This window comes from Oenanthe melanoleuca, chromosome 6 (assembly GCF_029582105.1).
Source record: "Oenanthe melanoleuca isolate GR-GAL-2019-014 chromosome 6, OMel1.0, whole genome shotgun sequence".
Classification (NCBI taxonomy): Eukaryota; Metazoa; Chordata; class Aves; order Passeriformes; family Muscicapidae; genus Oenanthe; species Oenanthe melanoleuca.
Genome location: NC_079340.1, coordinates 29,524,922 through 29,548,556, shown reverse-complemented (window position 1 = coordinate 29,548,556; position 23,635 = coordinate 29,524,922). Strand labels below are relative to the sequence as shown.

The window sequence follows — 23,635 nt, the reverse complement described above, 5'->3', positions numbered from 1 at the left end:
ATACAAACTCCAAAACTTCTATGATTAACACGAATCGTTTATCAATTATCACAAAAGGGAAAAGGCCTCGGGGCCCGGCGTTCCCGGGGGAAAAGGGCAGCGGAACCCCGGCGCGGCGCGGCGTGCCCGGCCGGAGCGTGCAGCGGCGGACCGGCCCGCCGGCACTTCCGGTGCGGCGGCGGCATGGACGGCACCCTGCGCTACTGGAGGGCGGAGGGGCAGGTGGGCAGCGGGCGGGCGTGCGGGGACGGGCCGTACTCGGGGAAGGGCCGAAATAACGCCTCGTCTCTCTCAAATGTGTCTCCCTCAGTCGTTCTTCCAGAGGTTTCTCCTCTGGGCGGACGCCTTGGATCCGCTGCTGCTCCTCAAGTCCCCGGTGAGTGCGGCGCGGGAGGATGGGCGGGCTGTGGATGGGGTCACTGCGGGAAAAGGGAATGCGGGGGGATTTCGCAGCCTGAAGGGGCTGCAGGGGAGCTGGGGAGGTGCTCTGGGCAAGGGCACGCAGTGACAGGACAAGGGGGTGGCTGTAAACTGACAGGGAGGAGGTTTGGATTATGTAGCAGAACGAAGTTCTCCCTGCGCGGGTGGGCGCACACACAGGTGCCCAGATTTGCTGTGGATCCCCCGGATCCCTGGCAGTGCCCAGGCCAGGCTGGACACGGGGGCTGGAGCACTGGGACAGTGGGAGGTGTCCCTGCCATGGCAGGGTGCCACTGGTGGGGTTTGATGTCCCTCCCAAGCCGAAGCGTTCCCCAATTGTAGATAAACAGAAATACACGTGTGTGCACTCCTATATCTGATTACACAAACCGAGGGACATTCCTAGGCACAACCATCTCAGCAGCTGCTCAGGCTGTGCTGCTGTCCCAGCAGTTGAATTGTTCCAATAATTTAAAAGTTTCTATGATTATGAATTGGTTGTCTGTCTGGGTGTGTTCTTGCTTTCACTGCTCAGGTGAGGAACAGGTCTTCTAGGATTGTATTTGTGGTGTTTCATAGCTGATATAATGCACTCAGAATATTGAAATCTGAGAGGTTTTTTTTGTTGTTTTGGTTTTTTTTTCTCAAATACAGAATGAAATACAGAGAACCAGGTTATTAATGCAAATCAATGAGAAGAGTGAGCCCATACAGAATAACCAGGTATTTTGGACTGCAGTTAAAGTCTTAACATAAATGTTTAGCCATGTTTAATTGTTGCTTTTTGTTTTAAAATACCTACTAGTTTAAACCTTTTAAAATTAACCTTCTATTCTGCCCTAGTGTGTGCTATGGTGCTGTTACACAGCCCATGGGTTGTGAGTGCTTTATATTCAACAGGGAGTATATGGAGAGAAAATTTAGGGGAAAATATAATTAAATATTATATAATATTATATAAATAATTATATATTTAATAGAAATTTAATAATATATTTGTAGATGAAATATGTAAATATGACATAAATATATACAATTTGTATAAAAGGAAGTGATTAGAAAACAACATAGAATATATTTAGAAAGAAAATTTTACCCAGCCTCTTCTGAAATTTAATTACTAACCTAATTTTCCAACTGTTGTAGACCAAACAAGCCTTCTTGCTAAGCCTGGTAAGTTTACAAAATATTTAGATTAATGTTTTTTCCTTATTCAAGTTTGACAAAGATGTTCTAATTTGCATTTTTTTTTTTTTTTTCTTTTTAAGTCCAGTGTACATCCTGATACAGACAAAATAATTCCTATTTTATTTAGACCTCCAGGTAGGTTCCCTTGTGTGAAATTTTGTGTGTGTGACTGAAGCCTCAGGAAAATCAGCTTATGATAAATAGCTGCTGTGATACCACAATGACACTCTTCTGTTAGTTGCAAAGTTTATTTATTTATTCCTATGGTCCTGTTGAGGAATTTCTCCCTGGGATAATCTGCTGTAGATGGAAACTCTCTGATTAGTCTCTGCTTCTTGTTGCTGCAGAATGAGTTCCCAAATCCCTCCACCTTTAACTGTCTGCTATAATTTAAGTTTTTCCCTTGATGGCTGTGGCTGCTGGATGAATTTACTTTCTGGTGACAGCTCAAGGGTGCTTGGGGTGTTGTTCAGGCAGCACAGGTTGTTAATCACATATAACCATACTGAGGCTATTTACTGGTTATCACAACTGTGGCAGCTTTTGTTATACCTCTCTGAACAGAGAGCTGAACTTGTGGTCAGTTATTTGGTTTCCAAGCCCTGGTGAGTGGAGTTCATGAGGATTTCTTTTGGCTGTGAAATCTGAGCAGGGACTGTGGCTTCTTGAGTGAGGAGTCCGAGATAAAGCTGAGGGTTGAAGTTAATGGTGATGCTGGAGTTTGTGGGCACTGTTTTACTTGGAGATGGAAATAGATGGGGGAAGTAAGGGGAATTTTCTGCTCAAGACCATCCATCTACACTGATGTTATTTTTACTGAAATAAAGTTTTGTTTCCTTTTAGCTTTCATGCCCATAACTCTTCCCTTGGTGAGTAATCCAGCTGGTGCTGCATCCAGCAAGGCTTCCATATTCCATAGGCAGGGGTTGGAGGGAGGGAAAGAAGTTTTGGGGCTTTATTGTAGCTTCAGCACAAGCTGTTTGAAATGCATCTGTTTTATGGGAAGTGCTGAGTAGCCTGGAAGTTGAGCCCTTAAAGAATCTCCCTGGAAGTCCAAAGCTGTGAGTTACCCTTCTCCAGCAGCATTCCAAGGGATTGTTTATGTGTGAAGGACAGCTTTCTGATGCAAGGTGAGATCACTCAGCAGTGAGAGCAAGGCCTGGGTTTGGTCTGTTCAGCCTCAAAAATCTGGAATTGCAGTGGGAAGGAGTTGGAGCCTTGTGTTCTGTGTCTCAGACCCAGAATATGATTTTTTTTCTTATGTAGATGGTGCATTTACAAGTAGGAAATGGTGTTGTCAGTAAACTACCAAAGTTATAAAAATAAACTCTTGTTACTTGCTCAAAAATGGCACCATTTTGTTTTATAAAATTCGTAATTATGTGCATATTTATTCATTTAGATTCTGTGGGTTTGGGCTTGGCCTATGAGTGTACATCCTGAGATATGTCATTCCATACAGAACTTACATGGCACTGATAGCAAGTACAATGAAAGTCTTGATGGCTGTTAAATTCATTAATAGTAGTAGTACAATTAATAGAAATACTTCTTTTTAATATTTACAGCTTAATGTGCTCTCATAGATGTGGTTAGAGTCAGTGCTGGCATTAATAATAAAAATGGTTGATCCACTAATATTAGATGAATTATTGATCCTTCTCTGAGGCTTTGGAGATTCTCAGCCTTCCTCTTATTCAATATTTTGTATTCTTATTTTGATTGACTTTGTTTTCTGAAAGTGTTCCACACCTTTAGCTTGAAACCTCAAGAAAGGTTGTGGTTTATTAAAACTGAAGTTCTTATTCACTGTCTGAATTTGAGAAAAAGCTGGGAATAAACTCCTAAAGTCTTTGATCATAGATCACTTAGATCTAAGTTAGTATTCATATCCCCAGCAAAACCAATCTCACCCTTTCTCAATCACTTCTTTAATTGACTTTAGTTATCTTAGTTATTTTATTTGCATCTATTCAAGCTTCACAGGCACAAATGCATTTTTCTTCTGGGTAAGAAAGCATCTTGCTGCAATATTCTTCCACATAATATTTTACCACAATGTGTCTGTGTTTTATACATGTCTGTGTGCTTTCTGCTGAATAGAAAAACGAGCATGTCACCTCTGTAACAAGGGAATGTGCTAGCCTAGAACCAAGGCTGATGGCTTTGGGCACTGGCTGGAGCCTGTGACATTGCTGCCAGTGCTACCTCAGCAGTTCTCCTGATGTTCCTGCACTCTTCAAACCTCATTTTCTTGTGCATTTTTCCTCTTAGGTCATTGTTTCATCTGTTCAGCATCAGGCAAAGCATTCTTTTTTTTGGCAGGTAATTGCCTCTTTCTACTTTTACAGGTCTGCTAGTTTCAATCCTGAATTCAATTTTTCTTACAGTGTCTTATTTCTGCAGTTTGTGTTTCACACATACACCACAGCATTCACTCTGGTAAATGGAAATGGCACCCCAAAGGCTGAAGTGAGTGTTGATTTTTATTTTTGTAATCATCTTAATTGTGCAAATGCCATTTTGAACTTGATTTGCAAGTGTTTCACAATGTACTTATGCAGTGTGGTTTTTCTGTCCTTAGGGATACTCACTTCAGCAAAAGCAGCTCTTCCTTGGCTTGGGAGCCATTTCCTATTCAGCCTGTATTGGTGTAAGTATTTGCTCAATGATGGCTTTCCTAACAAGCTCTCCTGAGAAGGTACCCACAGTGCCAGATATCCTTCTGGACTGTGCTCTGATGCTCTAATCTGATGTCTTGCCACAGAACTGTTCAGAATAAGAATACTTTGTGATCATCTGCCAGCCATTATTTTTCTTGGCTTCCCCTGATGCTTCCTCTTGTGTCATTTTCTTTATTGTTTTGCAAGCTTAGCAGACAGGTAGTGAGAGGAATGGCCAGTGTTTACAAACACAGAGTGAACCACTGGGGTGTTGTAGCTGATTTTTGATGTGGTGCTGTGGAAGAGATCTAACTCCAAACAAGTGGTGAGATCTGCAAGCATCAGTACTGGACAGTGTTTGCTCAAATCCCAGGAACAGCATAGCCATGGAAATACAGCATTGGATGCAGAGAAATTAGTCTTCCAGAAGAGAGCTGACCCTGTGCTCTCTGCTGGAATAGGAATTTGTGGTTTCTGGAGTTTGCTACATCACAATGAGCTCAGGTATCATCATGACATTCTTCACAAGTGTAGATTATTCTGTAATGCCTCTCCTCAGCCCCCAGTGATAAGCTTCTGGCAGAAAAATGTGATTGTTTTTGCTTCTGTTAGAGGGAGTTTCACCTCTGCCCGTTGCAGGGCAAAACAGCTGGGCAGGATTGCTCAGGGCTTACAGAAATCTGGGGAGGCAGCCCTGCCTGTGGGTCATCATGAGACTGCTTCTCTTTGTCCTTCAGGGGAGTCTCTAGGGCTAGCTGGTGTCCTGGCCATTTATTCCTAAGTGAAACTTCCTGCAAGTTATTATGGGAATATAGAATTGGGCTGAAACTGCAGAGAATCAGGAAAAATACAGAAGTAAATGAGATTTTCTTTCTGGGGGAGAGAGGAGTGTGTGACATAATGTGGTTGGACAAATGTCCAAGGAATGTTAGTCAGAGGCAATTACTTTATTTTATTTTGTATTCACACTGCTGCTGTCCTGTACATAATATTTTATCATAATGTTTTCTATTCTTATGTAAAAGAGGGATTACAAACACCTTCATTAACTAGAGAAGGCATGTATTTTATTGGAATGTTAAACCAAGGTGTTTGCTAATTTTCATAGATGGTAACTTGTACTAAGTCACAGATTTCTTTTCCTCACCTGTTACACTGAAGTGCTGCACCTTTTTCAGTGGAAGGTGAATGTTTCCTCTCCATGCCTTAGGCTCTGCCTCTTGCCTTTTCGAATCGTTATGCATTGAAGAGCCCATTAATGCAACTTTTTGTCAAAAAACTGCTACCTGCTCCTCTGCTTGGTGAGTAGAAACAAAGTGTGCATTGTGCAGCTGGCCTGAGGGCCATTTGCCTGTTTTCCTGCTTTTGCACAGGTGTGATCTCACTGTTCATTCTCTGGCTGCCTTTGCTGGCCCCCTCCCCTCTGTGGGAGGCATCTCTCACTGTGCAGTGTCCCCAGCCTCATTGGATTCTTGCTGGTTTTAGTTTCAGAGCTGCAGAGCACTCTTGTGACCTTGGTATACATCTGAAAGCACCAGGACAGATCAGGAGGGCAGTAGCAATGGCACTGACATGACCTGGGGTGGCACATCTGTGACACCAGGGTGCAACATTGCTCTGGGAGTGCAGCAAGTGAGATTTGTTCCAGCAGGGTGTTATTCATCTTGCAAGGAAAGTGGGACTCAAGTCATTACTGCAACAGCTCTACTGCCACAGTGAAGTTGCACCAGGACAATTTTAACTATTTAATGAGGTTTCTGACTTGTTTCCTTTGAGAAGCAGGTGTTAAATGTGCTTCCATTTTCTTAAATGTTGAAAAAAGCCTGAGGGTAATTGATTAATGTTAGTCCAGCATTTGCAAAGTGTCCTCTGGTACACTGATGAATTTATTGAATAGCCCTAACGAGAACTAATAAAAAGAGCAATCAGTCTCTTATTTCAAACAAAGTCAGTTTGACTATGCCCTTCCTTTCAATGCAGGATGCAGCCTTTTCTGAAACCCTGTTGCTTTCAGGATTTTGTCTTCTGTGCTGGGTTTTATACTGAGCAGGACAAAACCTAATCTTAATAGAAATCCTTCCACTTTCTCTTAAGACAAAGTACTCATGGTTTGAGCTGATTTTAAAGCTCTGAATCCATAATGACAAAGCATCTTTTAGGACTGAAGCTTTCCAATCTCACTCAAGTTTCTGAAACAAAGATTCAGATCCCAAGCAGATTTTCATGGGGCAGTTTCTTTTTCAGCTCTCAGGTTATTCAGTTGTGAACTGCTGAACTGGAAATGTAAAATGCACATCATTATGAATGTTACTACTGAGACAGTCCTTTTGGATCTATAAAACAAAATCCCTTTAACCCTGCAGGTCTGATGAGTGCATTTACTGTGGCGATAGTGAGAAGTCCAGAATTTGACAATGGGATAGAAGTGATGGACAGGAATGGCAATGTTATAGGAGTGTCTAAGAAGGCTGGTGAGAAGGTAGGTGAGAGGGCAGAGAACTTTTTTGACTTGGGTTTCATTCCCTGCTAAGAGCAGAATGTGATGCTGTGAGTAGATAGAGTTGGATATATTGGATAAGGAATCCCACGTCAGGTGCTGAATCTGTGGGCAGGCTTGGATTAGGTCTCTGGAACCAGGTTCACAACTTTTGTGTCATCAAGGGCTGGCTTCCTCCCCAGACCAATATACTGAGGTCCAGAGACACTGGCACAGACATTTCTGTTTTCCTTGGTCAACTCCAGAAGGAGGTAAGACTCTTAGATCTTCTGATGGGGCACCTCAGAGAAAAGCCCTGTATTGTGGAAACAACTGCATGAGCATAAGGATCTGGGGACAGCTGGAAAGAGAACTTCAGATTTAACACAGGCTAGTTAGGATGCCAAGAAGGTATAACCAATTGTATGAAGTTTAAAAAGCAAGTCTTAGCAAAATTATTATCATGGCAGGAAAACTCATCAGTAGTTTCACCTTCCTTTTAAGGAATTTCTCAGTCATAAGCACAGTATTTGACTCTTCATTTCCATTTAAGAAAGAATTCCTCTAGTACATGTTATTATCCCTCAATAACCTGTTGCTTTAAACTCCAGAGTGTAAGACAAGAAAGCACTGAGGGAAGCAGGCAGTGTTTGAAGCTGCCCAGAGCACTGCTTTGACAACTCTTGTTTTGCTCTTTCCCTGCAGGCTGTTATGGAAACAGCATTGTCCAGAGCAGTCTTGTTTGGGACAACGTTCTTCCTGCCAGAAGTGCTCATGTACTTTGTGCAGAGGTGAGAGGCACTGCAGGGGGCTGGGGGTGCCTGGTCAGTGGTACTCTGGTTTTCAGTCTGGCAGTTGGCATTTGCCAGGGTTTTTCTTGGGTTTGCAGTATTGCTTGCCTTGAAAGTGATGCTGTGGGAAGTTGCTGTTCAGCTGCTGTGGTTCTTTGAGATCATTAAGTGAATCTGGTTATGTCTGAACCCATGCTCCAAGGGTTTAGAGGAATGAGATTTTCATCTCTGCCCCCATGCAGGAAACATGTTTGTGCTCTCCTGACAGGCTGTTTTCCAGCACCTACCTACCTCCAGTTCCCTAACTAAAGATTTGGGTTCCAATATCTGTATCAAGGTTGCTCACAACACTTAGCTTAGGTTTGTATTTTTGAAGAGGTAATGTGGCACTTGAATTTGCTGCTAAAGCTGGATCCCAACTTCCAAACAGTTTTCCACCTATTATAAAACATGTTCTTGCTTTTCAACACTTTAAATCCCTGTATCCTAAGAAGAATACATTGTATACTTTAGGAGGGGATTCTTAGCCTGTCCTGAGCTTTTGGTTATGAGCTTTTGTCATGTAAATAGGCAGGGATCATCTCTGCCAGGTAATTTGGCATTGCTTAAATTTATTCCCTATCAGCTTAAGGGACTCTTGTTACCAGAAGACAAATGCAGATGTAAAATAAAACCTTAAATATGTCAAGTAGTAAATTTTTGCACAAAGGAACTGAGACACTTTAAAGCATTAGTGTACTTTCCCTCCTTTTGTCACTTTGATCTTGCTGCTTTTTTTCTTAATCTTGACAGTCTGAGCTTGGAAAATGCTGCAGGCAAGCACAAGACAAAGGGAAAGCACAGGAAGTTAAGAGTAAGAACATAGGAAATGAAGTAAGGAAACATCTTTAGGAACCATAAGCCTAGATTATTACTAATTTCAATGTAATTTTAACCAGAAAAATAATAGCTAAGGCTCTTTGTGTCATTGTCAGGCTATTTGCTAGATACTGACATACTTTTTTCAATGTCTTGGACAGAGCAAGATTTGTTAAAAATCCTCGTGCTTTGGGTCCAGTGAGGATGTTTGTGATTATGTCAGTCCTAGCAGGGATGCTGCCAGTCTCATTTAGTATGTTCCCACAGTGTGGGGAGGTAAGTCCTTTCACAGAAATTGATTAATTTAAGATTATTGTGACATTAAATCAGCCATTCAGAATTAGAGCCAGTAGTCTGAAGGCCACATATAAAAAAAAATCAACAGGATTAATGTGGTACATCTAAAATGGGGCAGCAGAGAGGCTGCTTGTGAGGCCCATGTACCAGGCAGAGGCTCACATGACTTCTGAGGTCTGAGTTGCATTGTGTATTATTTATATTTACACTTTTCAATGTAGACTTATCAGACTTTCACAACAGTCTCAAGCAAGCAAGGTCAGGAGAACTATGTTGAAGATTTGAGCCAAGGCTCTTCCAGCACTGCCTTCAGTCCTGCAGGAAAAGGGAGGGTGTAGATGAGAATTTTTTCTCTCCTGCAAAATCAGCATGAGCTCACTGGAGAGGTAAATCTGCTCACACATGACATCCCTTCACCCTGCCTTGCTGAACTGGGAAGTGTAATCTGTTCCCTGGGAAAGAAGGGCTTCCTGGCAGGTTCTAAATGGAGGATGTAGCTCCTGAACTTTGGGTTTTGGAGAAGGCCAAATGAGAGAAGAGCCTTTCTGCATTTGTTTCCTTTCTGAATATTCTTAGAAAATTCTCTTGCAATTTTCAGTGTTTTTTTTTTTATTTGCCTAAACTTTCTGGCATTTTAGTTTTTTAGGTTTTTTTTCTTTAGATTTCTTGATCTCTTATGACAACAAAGCAAACTGAACATAAATGAGAAGACTTTTGAGGAATTATGTACTGAGATTAGGGCTGGCTGATGCCCTTTGAGCTTCCCAATGGCTCAGCCCACAGCAGTTCTCCTGTGTGTCACCCAAATATATTTGCAGCTGGATTTGGTGATCTTAAAGGTCTTTTCACATCTAAACGATTCTGTGATTCTATAGTGAACAGAGATAATGTCAGTATTTTAAAATAATAAGTATTTATTCCCATATGTGTGCACATAGAGAAAATGTTGGAGAAAAAAAAAAGCCCCAAAACAACAAAAAAATTCCTCAAATCCTCAAATAAACAAAGAGCCTCAAGTACCAAATACTGAATGCAGTACTTGAATTTGTGCAAAGTGCAATGCAGTAACAAGGACTAAACATCCACTCAGCAGGCCATGGTGGTGCTGATTCCCTGTTTTCCTACATTGCAGATAAAGCGAGCAGACCTTGAACCAGAAATTCTGACATCTACAGAAGAAACAGAGTTCTTCTACAACAGAGGGATTTAGAGCCTGGCTTTTATATATAAATGTGTGCTCTGATCCAAGTGAATTCTGAATGCACCACTGGCATTTGTGACTGAACTGTGATTCTGTGGTGGCAGAGGTGCCAGATCTGGTGTACCATGGTGTGACTGTACAGAGGCAGAACTTGGCAACCTGGCTTTGCCAGCCCCAGCCTGGAGGCACATAAACACACCTCACTGATGCTGAAAAGTGCTAGAAAAGCACTGTAACACAGCCTTTGTCACAACCTGTGTTCTGTGCTTCCTCTGGTGATTGATTTCTTAATTAAATAACTGTTGAGTATGTAAGTTTGTTCTGCTGCTGCAGCTTCTGGTGCACTTCTTTCCAGGAACCCAGCTGGTGAAGGCTTTGACATCAGGACTCCTGTGGCTAAAGTCCAGCTGGTTCTTCTCAGAACACTTTGATGTTTTCAGTGACCTAACAATGCTCATTTTTAGGATGAGACGTGAGTGAGGCAGCCCTTAAAGTGATACTAGACATGGCAGTAGAATATTGGTTTAATTTAGTTGTTTAAAAGGTGTTAAGGAAATGAGTGTCAAGTTTGACTACCAATTAATGTCTGGCTTTCTAAACATCCTTGAAGGAGTTCTGAAGCCTGATGGCCCTTGAGCTTTAGAACTTGTTTTTTTACACTGAAGCCATGAGGAGATCCCATTTCTTTCTGATCTGGACAATGAGGAATTCCACATTTGCAGGTTGGCTGTGTTCATCCAAAGAAAGCAAGCTCTTTTGATATGTGGCATCATTTTGGTATGTTGATCAGCAAGGTGATACATTTTGCTGATCCTGTGTAATTATTCAGGGACTCAGTTGTCTGGGAAGAGCTGCAGAAAGAGCTTACAGTAGATCCTGTGATTGTGACAATATCTTCAGTGATTTTTCACCTCTCCTTCAACCCCTGCCTATAGTTATATGAGGTGCTGCTCAGGCTGTGTGACAAGGATGGAAATGCACTAAATAATGTAAGATTATATATGTGAAAGTGATTATCACAAGTGCAGCCTCCAAAGTGTGCCATAATTTAACTTCCTTACGGCACAATATGCAGGTCACTGCTCTCCTGTTGCTGAAGGATTGGATTTCTTTTCACAGTATGAGGAAAACAATGATTGCCCAATCCATCCTACAGGAAGAGAGCAGCATAGAGCAAAGTAAGGAAAAACAGCAGGCCTGGACTCTTGCAAGAAGAGATTCCTGCTGTGCTTTTGGCATTGAACAAAAGCAGGAAGTTGGAGGTTGAGTTTAATTTCTTGTTCGAGTTCTGCCTTTTTTGAGCCTTCCTCTAACAACTTACTGGAGGGAAAGATCAGACAAGGGGAGAGAGGAGCAGCAGCATTTCCTAAGGACCTGGAACTGGAGGGGAATGTGCTGTAAAGCAGTTCCTGGAAGACCATATGGATACTGTCTGTAATGGCCAGGTAAAGGATTATTTACACCTGCTAAACTCTGCCACCTCAGCCTCTGTGGGTGCTGTTCTTCAGTACATGGTAAAATCTCATCAAGGTCAACAAGATAATTGTGTTGTGTCAGACCAAAGGGTCTGCTGAAGTAAATGTCATCTGCTCCTGGCAGGAGGTGAGAACTAGATGATTTTCAGGGTCACTTCCAACCCAAACCATTCTATGAATCTACCACAGGGTCACGTGGAACAGGCTTAAGCCTCAGCCTGCCTCTGGCTGAAGTGTTTGTCTCCTTCCAAACCTTTAATAGCAGAGGCACAGATAACAACCTGTAGTTAAATGATCTACACCATGTTTCTCTATTCCTATTTCAGTCACATACCAAAGGCAAATGCAGAAAGGGTCTGATTCCACTCCCAATAAACAGTAACTGGCACTACAGTGAAAACCTGCACCTCTCCCCACTCCTTTTTTAAACATAACTTAAGAATGGCTAAAGTAAATGCTAGTTACATTAACCACAGTGGGAACAAGCTAAAAACCCAAAACCTAGGAGTAGAGCAAAGCCAACAAATAGAAGAGAATATATTGTGAACTTTGGATTGTCATGGTAACTAGACAAGCTATAAATTCACTGGCAACACAGTTGGATGTTTTAAGCAAATTGATGTCATTACAACTTCATGAGTAAGGCTTCTGGAATAGGTCTAGTAACAGTGTCTGTTATTACAGCTGTCCCTTCTCAAACTCACCAGCTCCTTACTGCATACTTGAGCTGAAATTTGCCATATTAAACCCAGCTCTCTCAGGATTATTAAATCCCCCTTTCCCCCATTCTCATAAAAGTTTCTGTTGCCCAAACCAGAATTTTCTGGAAGAGGAGGGCAGGTGCCTGCCATTTATTTAAATTGTCAGCCTGGCTGATTCAGCTGCTTCCCAAATCAGGGCAGGGAAAATACTTTGCTAGAAAGGCCCTGGCATCCTCAGCCTTGGGCCAGTCACTGAGATGAGAACTGCCAGGACCAGCCACCTGGTAGTCCAGAGGTACAAGTCAGGGAACAAGACTGGGACAAGCAGCAAACCATCATGTTTGAGGGACCTGGGAAGAGGAAACCTTCCCCTTTGCAATGTGGAATAGATTACCAACATACCAGCCCAAGGCAGGTCTGTCTGCTGCCTCAGCTGGCCCTTAAGTGACAGTGCATTAGTGGTACAACCAGTTAAGTTGTGGTGAATGACAACAGATGGAAGCTTTCAGCTTCAAGGAAAACAGAAGTCTTAGTACAGCACAAGATGCTGTGCCTCACACCCTCAGCTTGTCGTCTTGAAATGTAGGAAAATCCAGTGAGGCTTTCAGGCCCCTTTAATGTAGCTTAAAAAAAATCAGCCACTCCCATGTTAAGAAACAGAGATCAAAACCCTTCTCAGCTGGAGCTGTGTCCCTGCTTTACCCCCAGGCCTGCTGATTTTCCCTTTTCCCTACAAGCTGAGGGTGGAGGAAGGAAGGAAGGATGAAGGCAGGGAGAGAGTCCTGCCCTGCAGCTCCTTCCCTATGGGATAGCAAACACCACGTGCTGCACAGTGTCACTCAGGAGGGAACTTGGGAGTCTCCTCCCATCCCACATCACTCAGCAGCTCCAAGGAATGCCTTCACCTGACCAGAGATGCTCTGACTCAGACTGCAGCCAGCCAGCTGCCTAGGGAAGGGTGTTTGGCACTGTGAGGCAGCTGGGAACTCCCTACACTGAGCTTCATGGCTTGTTTTTTATCTAGAAATGGAACTGCTTCAACTCACATCTCACACCACACAATTAACAAACCCTCAGAAACCAGGAGCAGTCAGAGCCAAAAGCAGAAGCAGCCAAGACATTTAAGTTGGATTCTGTCAAAAATCCCATGTCAAGTTTTTCCAGGTTACAAAGCATTACACTGCTCTCCATTGAACATTCCCCCTTCACACATTTGCCTGCAGGGGAAACAGGGCAGGGCAGCTCACACCAGGAACTAAAACCCCAGGATGAAAGCAGTAAAGCAAGTAACCCAATTTACTCAACAAAATCTCAACTGCAGGGACTGAGTGTTTGTCCTGCTCCCCTTTGGAAGCCTCTGCCCTGTTCACTCTTTACCCTCCAATTTCTGCCAAGGTAGTGGAGATGTTATGGTGCAGGAACCATTCACCATTTTGTATTTCTCCAAGAACAGAAAGGTAGTAAGATGAAAAGATATGAATAAAAATTTTGTTTTAAACAGCCTTTGCTTCTAGGAGGAAGAAAGGATGTCATCTGACTGCAAAAAAGCAACTGCACTCTCAGTCTGCTTGTGTGCATCCTGGGGAAAGGGAAGTGAGAAATAAATAGAAATATTTTCCTGTCCTGACCTTGCAAATTTTTCTATTTTATTTTAAACATTTTTGAAAAGAAGCAGTGTCAAAATTCATTGAGAAAATGCAAGAACATTAAGACAATCCTTTGAACGCACTGAAGCTGAGGGAGGCAAATAAATCTTGTACAGAGCTGATGATAAAATCAGCAATGACAGAAGTGTTTGAACATTTCCAACCTAAAGACCAAACCATAGCTCAATCCCAGTACTGCAAAACTAAGAGCTAAAGCCTGTGACTCCATGGTCACACTATTCACGAATAAATTTACATAAATTAAAGGGTAGACTGTTCAGGAATTTTTTAATAGGCATAAGCATGCTATGAGTCCAGTTCCTTAAGTGCAAAATTGTATTTAATCTATGTTGCACATATGTCAGGAGATCTAATACAACACTGAGATTTTCAACTGAAACATTTCCAGAACAGAAATCAGTACAGGCATTCAAGGTTTAGTTTGCAACTGAGCCCCTCTGCTTTGTGTGGTTGTCTCTAGACAACTAGTAGGTCCTGAAGAGAATTTTCAGCATAGTTTTGCAGTTCTTCTAATCTGACTGTTTTATAGGTCCCAAAACATAAGCAGCAATATTAAAGAACCATTAACAAAAACCATTCATGGGCAAATGAGGAAAAAAGCTGTAGAGCACTTACAGGTAAACAAAGGCAGTTGCAGTATTTTTCTCTGAAGTAAAAAAAAAATAAAAATTACATGCTACTGTGTTCAGAATTTTAACTTCAGACTAAGTGTCTAAAGCAGAATTTTACACCCCTGAAAATAGGGGATTGTTCTGAAGCACTTTCATTTCCTGACTGTAATAACCACCCATTGTACACAGAAGCCACATTCCTTAATCACATTCTAAAATAGATTTCCTTAAGGTATCATACATAGCAAAAGGACAACTCCTTTTCCAATCAATATTGCTTGCACATAGTTATTGATGAGCTCTACCAGTTTCAGAATAGCAAACATCCAATTATTTAACAATATAAATACTGGTTACTAAATTTTTAATCATAAGTATAAAATCTCTATGTAAAATCACATGCTACAGCCTATCTGTACAAAGGCCAAGAAAAAGGTTATTTTTTCTTATAACAAAGTGCTACTGCAGAATTGAATGATTTGTTGTGGACATTTCTGAACAAATGCAGATTGTTTGGCTCAGAGCATTTCCTTATAGACTCTAAATTCTTCTCAGAAGATTGTAAAGCAGTTAGTTTCAGGCTGCTCAGTAAAAAAACAAAACAAAAACCCACTCTTGAGTTATGGCTGTGCAACAAAACAAGTAGGCAAATTTTAATTTTCTCTAAACTCTTTCCCAGTTTTCACTATGACTTCAGAAGTTTCCATCTAGACTTAATTTACACCTGGCAGTACCTGTGTTACAGCTCCAGTCATTCAAGAAGCTGCTGCTCTACCTGTGGCACGTGGCCATTTGAGCGTTCTTGGTGCATAAGGCTTTGACTCATCTGACTTTCTCTCACATGGATCAGGAATGAATGGCCAGGTCTCCTCTCAGCTGAAAGCCCCAACAACTTCTTAAATGACTCCAGCTGTAAGGCAGCACTTATCCATGACCCCCCAGGAAGCCCCACTTCAAGCACAGTAATCCTGTATCTTACCCTCCATCAGAGGCACGGGATTGGAGTGAAAAGGGGAAAACCTCTAAGGAAAGAGTCCAAAAGAGGTGCTCAACTCACACCTGAGCTTCAAAATATCCCTTCCTTTTCATACTAAGGCTGCCACATCAGATTTTCCCAGACATTCTTAATTCACACCTAGACACTTTCAAGTAGAAAGAGAGAACTTGTCCATTTATTTGGGATTTCCAGGTATCAGGCAGTCCAGAGCTAGAGCAGCATCTGACAGGCTGACATCCCTGGAAGCCCAGAAGGAGCACTCAGATCAGCTGCACATTCAGGGTGCCCTGTGCAGAGATCAGCACATCCCAGCTGTGCTGGGCTCACAGCACTGTGCTGCAGCCAGGTTCCAGGCAGACAATCCCAGCTGTCCAGCCTCTGGAATGTGCAGGACAAACAGCCACTACACTGAAGTCTGCCACAGCAGACTTCACTGGCCTGTGCTACTTGCATATCCACTCACTCTGTGGTGTGAAATACAGGAGCCACAGGCACACAGTTAGAGTTGGGGGGATAATGACACCAGGAATGTTCCCAAATATGTGTCCGTATGTTCCCAGTCAAGTTCCAATATTCTGCATTACATCATGGTAACTAGACATTGACTCATACCTTTAGTTTTTCATATAAAATACCAGGTATACCTATCTGGATGGCAGAGACAGCTTTTTCAGAATTGGTCCATAACATTGCAGTGCATCAAAATCAGATTTTGAGCATTTGTTCAGCAGCTGCTAAATGAAAAAGGAAGTTTTCTGTGGCTGGTGGAAATCGCTTTTGTTTCAGGGCCTCAGCGTTAAGGGTTGGTTTTTCACTGCCATCAGAGACTTCAGTAAGTGAGGCTAAAGTAGCCAAGATTTCTTTTGTCTTCAAAGAAATGTCCTTAAAGAACAGAAAAACAAGCAACCATGAATATAGTATTAGGTATTAAAATGTTTTCACATACACTTACAATAAAAAACAATCAATATAGAACAGAAAAATGAAATAATCATAAATAAATAGCTCATTTAAAATAAAAACCCCATTTATTTTGAGGCAAACTTATAATAGTTATTCAGCCTGCTTTTGTGCCATATTGGGTAAAGGAAGCACAATCACTCCTGACCTTACTGAGCTCTGTGACTAAGTCACTCAGTTAATATTAGATGGGGAGGGAGTGATAAGATGCCATCATCATAAAAATCAGGTTTCATAGCTAAGAAGCCATATTTATTATGATCTTTTCAAGGTATTGCCAATACTACTGACAAAGAATTAAGCAAAATCCATGCCTGGGAAACCAGTCTTACAATCAATAGAACTTCTGAGCTTTCTTCAGCAATGTAATTATCCAAGAGATAACATAAACTAAGTTATCCTTAAAAACCTACATGATGAATAAAAAGGCTCATTTGTAAAAGGCAGAAGGTAGAAGAGACTGACTGATTCTCAGTGACACTCTTCCTCCTACTCCCACCTTCTGCCAAGATTTAGCAATAGAAGTTAATTAGATTAAAAAATAAAATATTAACCTTAATGACTTGGCTGTCTGATTTATCTGGATCTTCTGCAGATTGAACAATTAGTTGTCCAATTTCTTTGTGAAGTTTCCCCATTGTCATTGCCTCTGTGTAAAAAGAAAAACAAAACACCACACATAAAATCACCTTCATGACTGCCATTTGAAATCCATTGGTAAAGGCAACAAGCTTGTGTCCACAGCCAGTACCTCTGAAGTGGCCCAAAGCAGTGATAAGGAGCACCAAGATGATAAGCAACATACAAGTTTGTTTTTTTTTCAAATAATCCCCAGTCTTCCAGTATTTAGTACCATGTTTTACTAAAAATTCACGTAGTATCTCTCCATTCAGCTGAAAGTCTCTTCCATGTGTAACATGGATGCTATGAAATCTCAATTGTGCATTTGTTGGAAAACAAAGCACATCCTTCCAAACTCCAACTTTAACCAGTCTTCCAGGGTGGCAATAAAATGAAGACAGAAATTTACATATTGACTTTTCAAAACCTGGATGGAAGAAGGATCAAGATTGTTTGACCTAGAGCAAGGTTGAGTAATACTGTCAACTCTAGAATAATCTGCCTCTAAATCCAAAATATAAACAGCAACCAACCTTTTACTGCAGGTGATACTGTAATCTCACTGTCTGCCAAATTCACATACACATCATAGAGGTCTGATCTACTGCTCACTTCAGAGTCTGTAAATCCAGCGATGTAACCTAGAGCACGGAATTGAGCAAGGTTAGGATCTTCATAAATAAAAACCACAGTCCTAAAGTCTCTTCTAAGAGTATTTGACACAATGCCCATTGGACCCAGGAGGCTGCTGTCTTGATATTATCAGTCATTCAACAAGTGTTCAGCAGATGCTCATTTCCAAGGAGCTTAAAACTTGATTTCTAAAACTGCCTTGAGCATGGGTTAACTACTAACACTACAGCAATATCACGAAGTTATCAATCTGAAATTCTAAACTCTCTTCCTGCCTTCCTACTAAAATTACTCATTTTCAACTTTCTCATTACAAAAATCTCCACTCTGGAGCCTCTTGTCACGAAGTCAGTATTAGACTGGAACACAGGAATAAACCCAGGAGATTTTCTTATTTACAGCATGTCAGATGAGCAAACTTGGAGCAGTTTTTCTCCACGGAAGATGCTTAGTGAGCTGTAAAAATGTTGAAGATTAGTAGTTTCCTTGCTCATATTCTTATAAAGAAGCCTCTCAATGGCCACATGATGTGTCACAGTAACCTCTGCATAAAGCAAGGGCCTGTTCCTGGATTATGCATTAAGCACAGTGCACACACAGCACTGTGTCACACAGACCAAACTACAGGTGAAGTTTACCCTGTGCTTAGGAGCCTCAGACTTCACTGACACTAAAATCGAAGTCTGGGACTTCAGAGCTAGGAATTTAAAAAAAAAAACATTCCATTATTAGTGATGTGTAGAAGCTGGGAAAAAGTGTAGCTTATTTAAATGAGTTGCTTCTCTACAAGAGGAAGACTTTTGATCCCTCCAATCAAAGCACCAAAAAAGTCTCAAGGCTGCTATGAATCTCTGATTAGGAATAGACTGATATGGATCCACCCAAAGCCAGCAGATTAACTAATTATCTTCCCACATACTTGTTTAGTTGATTTGCCCTTTCCAAAGAAAATGATGTTTAACTTTGATCAACAGCATTAATAGCAAAATAACCTTAATTCTCTCTCCAAAGTTCCTTGGTGCAAAACTTTGTAGCAACAGAAGCTGAAATTGAATTTTCCTCGTATGTTTTATTAATAAATTATCACTACCTGTGCATTCTTTTAAGGCTTCCAGTTCTTCCTCACTGAGATGCACATATGAATGAAGAATTGACCAGTCCTGTCGATGCCACACTAAAGCAGGCAAAGTCCTAGGGAGATGAGGGTGCAGCTTGAGACACAGTAGATTTTTACTTACACTAGTTAAAGCTTCACAGTAAAAATTGCATGCCATGAAAAAGAACAATCATCACTAGGTCTCATTTGAGGGATATATATAAATTTACACATATGTGAACTGTAGGGATTTCTACAATCAGTGCAGAGTTTATCACTCATTCCACCATTAAATTTCTCTGAGTTGAGCAACATACAGCTAAACCTTAAGAGGGATTAATTCAGCAGAATTTCTATAAACAAGTTTAAGATAGATTTTTTTTCTTAAAATACAGGCTTTTTTCTCAATGAAAATTTGTTGGACTTCTGGGAGTGGGTGGGAAGGAAGGAAATTATAAAGTACCTGGTAAATTCCTGGATAGCTTCTATTCTAGGATGGTACACTACAATTCTCTTCTTTAACATCAGTGCAGTATATAAAATAACTGTTTCCATTCCAAACTGAGACACTATATCTAGAAAAGAGAGGAAATCATTTTATAGAAAATATATATGCTTTTGAAGAAGCTTAATAATAACAGCACATTACCAGTGTCAGCACAGTTTACTTGAAGCATACATGAAAACAAGATTGTATTTTAGGCTGTAAGACAGAAATCAGAATAGACACTCTGGCAGAGATTCACCTTTGATGGAGCCAGCAAGGTAAGCCTTCCGAGCATCAAAGTCCTTGCTGAGGAAGGATCCATTTTCTTCACTTTGGCAGATGCCCTTTGTAAGGACTGCAATGTAACTCTCCATCATTTTAACTGGACTTCCATGCTTCAAGTAGATTCTGTGTGAAAAGAAGAGAGTCTGGTATTTTAACTGCAGTCAGTGCACCAATATATATATGAAAAATAAAGAATTAAAAATCAGTATCACAAATAGCAATATTGCTGGCAATAATTCCTATTCTGGACACCTGGCTGAGGTTTTAGATACTAAACCAGAAGTCTTGCAACATGCACACAAACACAACTGTCTTTTAGAATTTAAAGTAATCCTGTATTTTTATTTCAGCTTTCTATTTTATGAATGAACCAACATAGACTGAGATAGAAACACATTCCAAAGTTGTAGGCAGGTGTCCAGACAAAGGATTCCTTGCAGACTTGGAAGGTGTCTGCTTAATGAAAAAGCAACTACCACAGTAACTCCTGTTAGAACATGCACACTATGACTAAGTATCTTTTAATTTTTTATCCGAGTATCTTTTGCCATTCTTCTGTACTCTTTGCTAAATGATGGAAAAAATATAAACATGTCCTTGATACTCATTAAAACCCCAAAATTACACAGAAGAAGCACACACTGAGAGAACTCATGCACTGTCAGCTCTCTTCTAGGAAGCAGAGAGACACTGTAACCTATTTTACAGATTAAGAGATTTCAGAAATAGCACTGAAGCTGTCAACTACACATTTTCCATGTTAGCAATAGCACAAAGCTACATCACATTTGAAACTCAATTATTACAATACTCAGAAGAATCCATTCTAGATTTGAAAGGAAGTATTAGCTGGTAAGTCAGCAGAAATGTGATCCACAGTGAATCTAAGCATTTCATGTATCACCAAAAAAGAACAAATCTGTTTTTCAGTACCCTGCAGAATTGGTAAGCCTGAAGGCATTCCCAAGTCTGCATTATATATAGTAACTCCCAAGAGCACAATAACCTCACAACTGCATCCAATTAGCTGCAAAATCCCAGGAAATACTCTTGGTATCAAGAACTGGGACTGAACTAATTTGGAAGCTGAAGGAAAAGCAAAATAAGAAGCAGACAGAGAGCATGAGAATGGGGACATGAAGGGAAGTTAGTAAACAGGACAAGGAAAAGAGGTTTTTTGTTTGGAAGAGGGCTCTCACTTCCCTACATGAAAAAAAAAACCCAAAACCCTGGGTGCTGTGCTTAGCTCAGAAGAGATGCAAGCAGCATTTACCTTTACTAGCACTGACATCTTCCCAAACATTTACACTTTTTAAAAATGTATTCTCAGAGAATATGAGTGTGAGCATGATGGTGGTGGTGTGCGTCTGGAGAAGACACACATTAAAACCCAATGAACATCTGACATTCACCCAACACTTTCTGTAAATGAAAAGCTCAAGTCAAGTATTTTTATAATCTGATTTCATTTGTAGGACTGAGTTTCCAGCAATTTGTTTGAACAAATTCAATACAATGAATGCAAGCTTTTGCTTTGGCAAGATCTAAGCATGCACATGGCAGTACCTCAGGCCAGCTTTTATACAGACCTACAGAGGATCCTGGTGAAGGCTGCATATTTCTCTGGGTTGAAGTCTTTGGCCGTCAGGACAATGGAGAAATGAGTCACCTGCACATGACACAGGCACAGAAACACACAGAGCTCAGTTAATGACCCCACATCAAGTGTCTTGGTCACTTTCCTGTCAAGGCTCCAAGTTCCCAGCTGCAGGAATAGAGGATTTCTGATGTGACTCAGCTCTAACACAGACTATCTTCTGCTTAACCTATACACACAAGTTGCTTTTTTCTAATCTCATGTGAGGTTATTAAAAACCAGAAAGGCATTTTTCTTCCCCACAGCAGGAAGGAAACACAACGGCAGCGGAAGCAGACAGTACCAACGTATCTAGAAAGAGACTGGAAAAAATACACAGATAGCAGGCCCACAAACAGAACTTCTCTTAACTTCCTCAATCAAATGATTGTGGGCTGGCACAGTAAGTCTGGGACTGAAAGTCTGCAGACACTGACCAAGCTCACGTGTCCTCCTGAAATAGCATCTCCCACTGCAACTATTGAAGACAGCACTGTGACATTTAATTTTATTTTACTTCATAGGAAATACAAACATGGAGTGAGGAAGGCAAGCAGCATTGTGCTGTGGGCATACAAAATTACCACATTATCTTTCTACTTATAGCATGAGACATGAAAATTGAATAGGCTTAACCTACAGTTTAATGATTTTCATAACAGGGAACAACTATATTTGCTGTCCTCCAGTAATCAATGCAGTGGAGAAGAAAGTACCTACATAACTCGATCCTTTGGGGAAAAAAAAGGTAGCAGGTTCTACAGGAACAAGATTCTGGACACTATGAAACAAACTTTGTAGAGGAAAAAAAATGCTGAACTTCAAATGCAAATTAACTAGAAACAGCAGCATGAAATGCATTTGTATGTTAACACAAAGAATTGGGTAATGAATATCACAATCATTCTGCAATTCTAAGACTTGGTGACAAATGAAATGTAGACTGTCAGGACACCTGAGCAAGCTGCATCTGTGAGCACTCAATACCTTGAATCCCTCCTCTTCCTCACCTTTCTCTCCATGGGAAAACACTGCTCAACCCACAGAAGAAGCTTTCCAGAAGCCCTCCCTGCATTCTGCTGAAACACCCCACCAAGTCATACCTTTTTCAAGGCTGGAGAATCCTGAACTTCCACCGTTGTGATGTAGAACCAAGACCTTTTATACTGGCCAAACACAAACGTATGAAGCAATTTGTTTTCATCAGTAAGGCAGCACTTTCGCAGCAACAGAGTCCTCAGCTCAGCTGTCACGGACGGGTAACACCAAACCCACAAAGCATCTCCGTTGGTGTCTTTTTCTATGGTGGAAAGATGTTCACTGTGAGAATGCCAAACAGCAGCAAGGAAGTAAATTGATGGGTTAATCAGGTTTGTTTCCTGGAATCAGATTAAAATTCTACCTTATCCTGACCCTAGACATCCAGTTCTGCCACTACGGTTTAAGCTTTAAGGCAGGAATTCTGATACGGGTTTTATTTTTAAAATATTAATAAATCTCCATTTTTGACCTGCTTCACGAGGTCAGAGAAGCACCAAGTTTGAACGCAAATTCAACATGAGCACGGTATTGAGGAACACGCACCCGGAGGAGCTCATTTATGATTTCTCCTATTGCTGATTTCGCAACACAAACCTCGGGAGCCGCGAATTTCAGAGACTTCGGCCGAGCTGCGCACGGCTCAGCTCTGCAACAGGCAGAGCCGGCACCGCCCGGGCCCGCGGCCCCAGCGCGGCGGGGCCCGGTACCGCGGCACCGCTCCCGGCCCGGCCCGGCTCCCCGGCCCTCACCGATCAGCCCCACGGCCCGCAGCAGCTGCGCCTCCGCCTCTGCCATCTTCGCTCCGCCGCCTTCCGCCCTCCCGGCCGTCACGGCCCCGCTCCGCCCGCCGGGGCCCGCCCGGCCCTCACGGCCCCGCTCCGCCCCCCCGCCATTTACTGAGCGCTCCCGCCTCCCGCTCCACACGGCTTCCTCCTCTGCCGCCCGCCCGCCTGTTCTTCGACAGGGGAATAAAGGGTGTGGGGAAAATGTGTCTGTTTTGTTTGTGTGCGTTACAGAGTCCCGGGATAGTTCCGGCTGGAAGGACCGTGGAGCTCAGGCGGTGGCACCGCCGTGCTGAAGCAGGTCCCAGAGCACGGCACTCAGCAGCGTGTGCAGACGGATTTTGAACTTCTCATGTGAGGGATGACCGTCCGTGGGCAGTGTCCCAGTGCGTGATCGCTGCACAGTAAAGTTCTGCCTCTATACAGGTGGAATTCTTCGTGTTTCTGCATGGTGCTGGACATGGCCGAGCAGAGCCGTGTCCATCCTCGGACCCCTCCCTTCAGATAGTGACAGACATGGATGGGATCCCTGCTCAGTTGTCTCTTCTCCAGGCTGAACAGGCCCAGCTCCCTCAGCCTTTCCCCAAAAGTGAGGAGCTCCAGTGCCGTCATCATCTCTCTGTAAGCCACGGGGCACAGTTCATGTGAAATGTTACACAAAATAAGGGTGGGCCTGCTGGGAAACACCTCCTGAAGTCAGGAGCTGTACCCTGAGTAACCCAGAACACAGACACCCCTGTGTTTCTACA

The 23,635-nt window shown here is 42.0% G+C and overlaps 2 protein-coding genes across 3 annotated transcripts; one reads left to right on the top strand and one right to left on the bottom strand.

The window, feature by feature from the left end:
* The first annotated feature begins 148 nt into the window (after window positions 1–148).
* SFXN4 (sideroflexin 4) lies at window positions 149–14,406 on the top strand. The gene is made up of 14 exons (XM_056494809.1): window positions 149–222; window positions 311–376; window positions 1,075–1,143; window positions 1,567–1,593; window positions 1,689–1,743; window positions 2,452–2,477; window positions 3,883–3,933; window positions 4,015–4,080; window positions 4,193–4,261; window positions 5,482–5,572; window positions 6,635–6,750; window positions 7,453–7,538; window positions 8,558–8,672; window positions 9,826–14,406. The coding sequence occupies exons 1-14, from the start codon at window positions 184–186 to the stop codon at window positions 9,901–9,903; spliced, it is 954 nt and encodes a 317-aa protein (XP_056350784.1). The 5' UTR covers window positions 149–183; the 3' UTR covers window positions 9,904–14,406.
* On the bottom strand, window positions 13,684–22,947 carry DENND10 (DENN domain containing 10). 2 transcript variants are annotated; one of them, XM_056494808.1, is made up of 9 exons: window positions 22,854–22,947; window positions 22,167–22,383; window positions 21,017–21,096; window positions 19,402–19,550; window positions 19,119–19,230; window positions 18,650–18,750; window positions 17,460–17,567; window positions 16,860–16,954; window positions 13,684–16,227 (listed from the first exon to the last, which is right to left on the bottom strand). In XM_056494808.1, the coding sequence occupies exons 4-9, from the start codon at window positions 19,517–19,519 to the stop codon at window positions 16,051–16,053; spliced, it is 711 nt and encodes a 236-aa protein (XP_056350783.1). In that variant the 5' UTR covers window positions 19,520–19,550; window positions 21,017–21,096; window positions 22,167–22,383; window positions 22,854–22,947; the 3' UTR covers window positions 13,684–16,050. The 2 variants fall into 2 exon arrangements, with proteins under 2 accessions (XP_056350783.1, XP_056350782.1); XM_056494807.1 differs by having other exon boundaries at window positions 22,167–22,363.
* Window positions 22,948–23,635: the final 688 nt, after the last annotated feature.

What these genes read in the sequence shown, in the direction of transcription:
- DENND10 (XM_056494807.1), bottom strand. Translation starts at nt 22,899, where the DNA reads ATGGCAGAGGCGGAGGCGCAGCTGCTGCGGGCCGTGGGGCTGATCG. An exon ending in GCGGGCCGTGGGGCTGATCG is followed by an intron (nt 22,364 to 22,853) that starts GTGAGGGCCGGG and finishes TTTCCACCATAG; the next exon opens with AAAAAGACACCAACGGAGAT. An exon ending in TTCACCAGGATCCTCTGTAG is followed by an intron (nt 19,551 to 21,016) that starts GTCTGTATAAAA and finishes CTTTTCACACAG; the next exon opens with AATCTACTTGAAGCATGGAA.
- SFXN4 (XM_056494809.1), top strand. Translation starts at nt 184, where the DNA reads ATGGACGGCACCCTGCGCTACTGGAGGGCGGAGGGGCAG. An exon ending in TGCCCATAACTCTTCCCTTG is followed by an intron (nt 2,478 to 3,882) that starts GTGAGTAATCCA and finishes TTTTCCTCTTAG; the next exon opens with GTCATTGTTTCATCTGTTCA. An exon ending in CTAAGAAGGCTGGTGAGAAG is followed by an intron (nt 6,751 to 7,452) that starts GTAGGTGAGAGG and finishes CTTTCCCTGCAG; the next exon opens with GCTGTTATGGAAACAGCATT.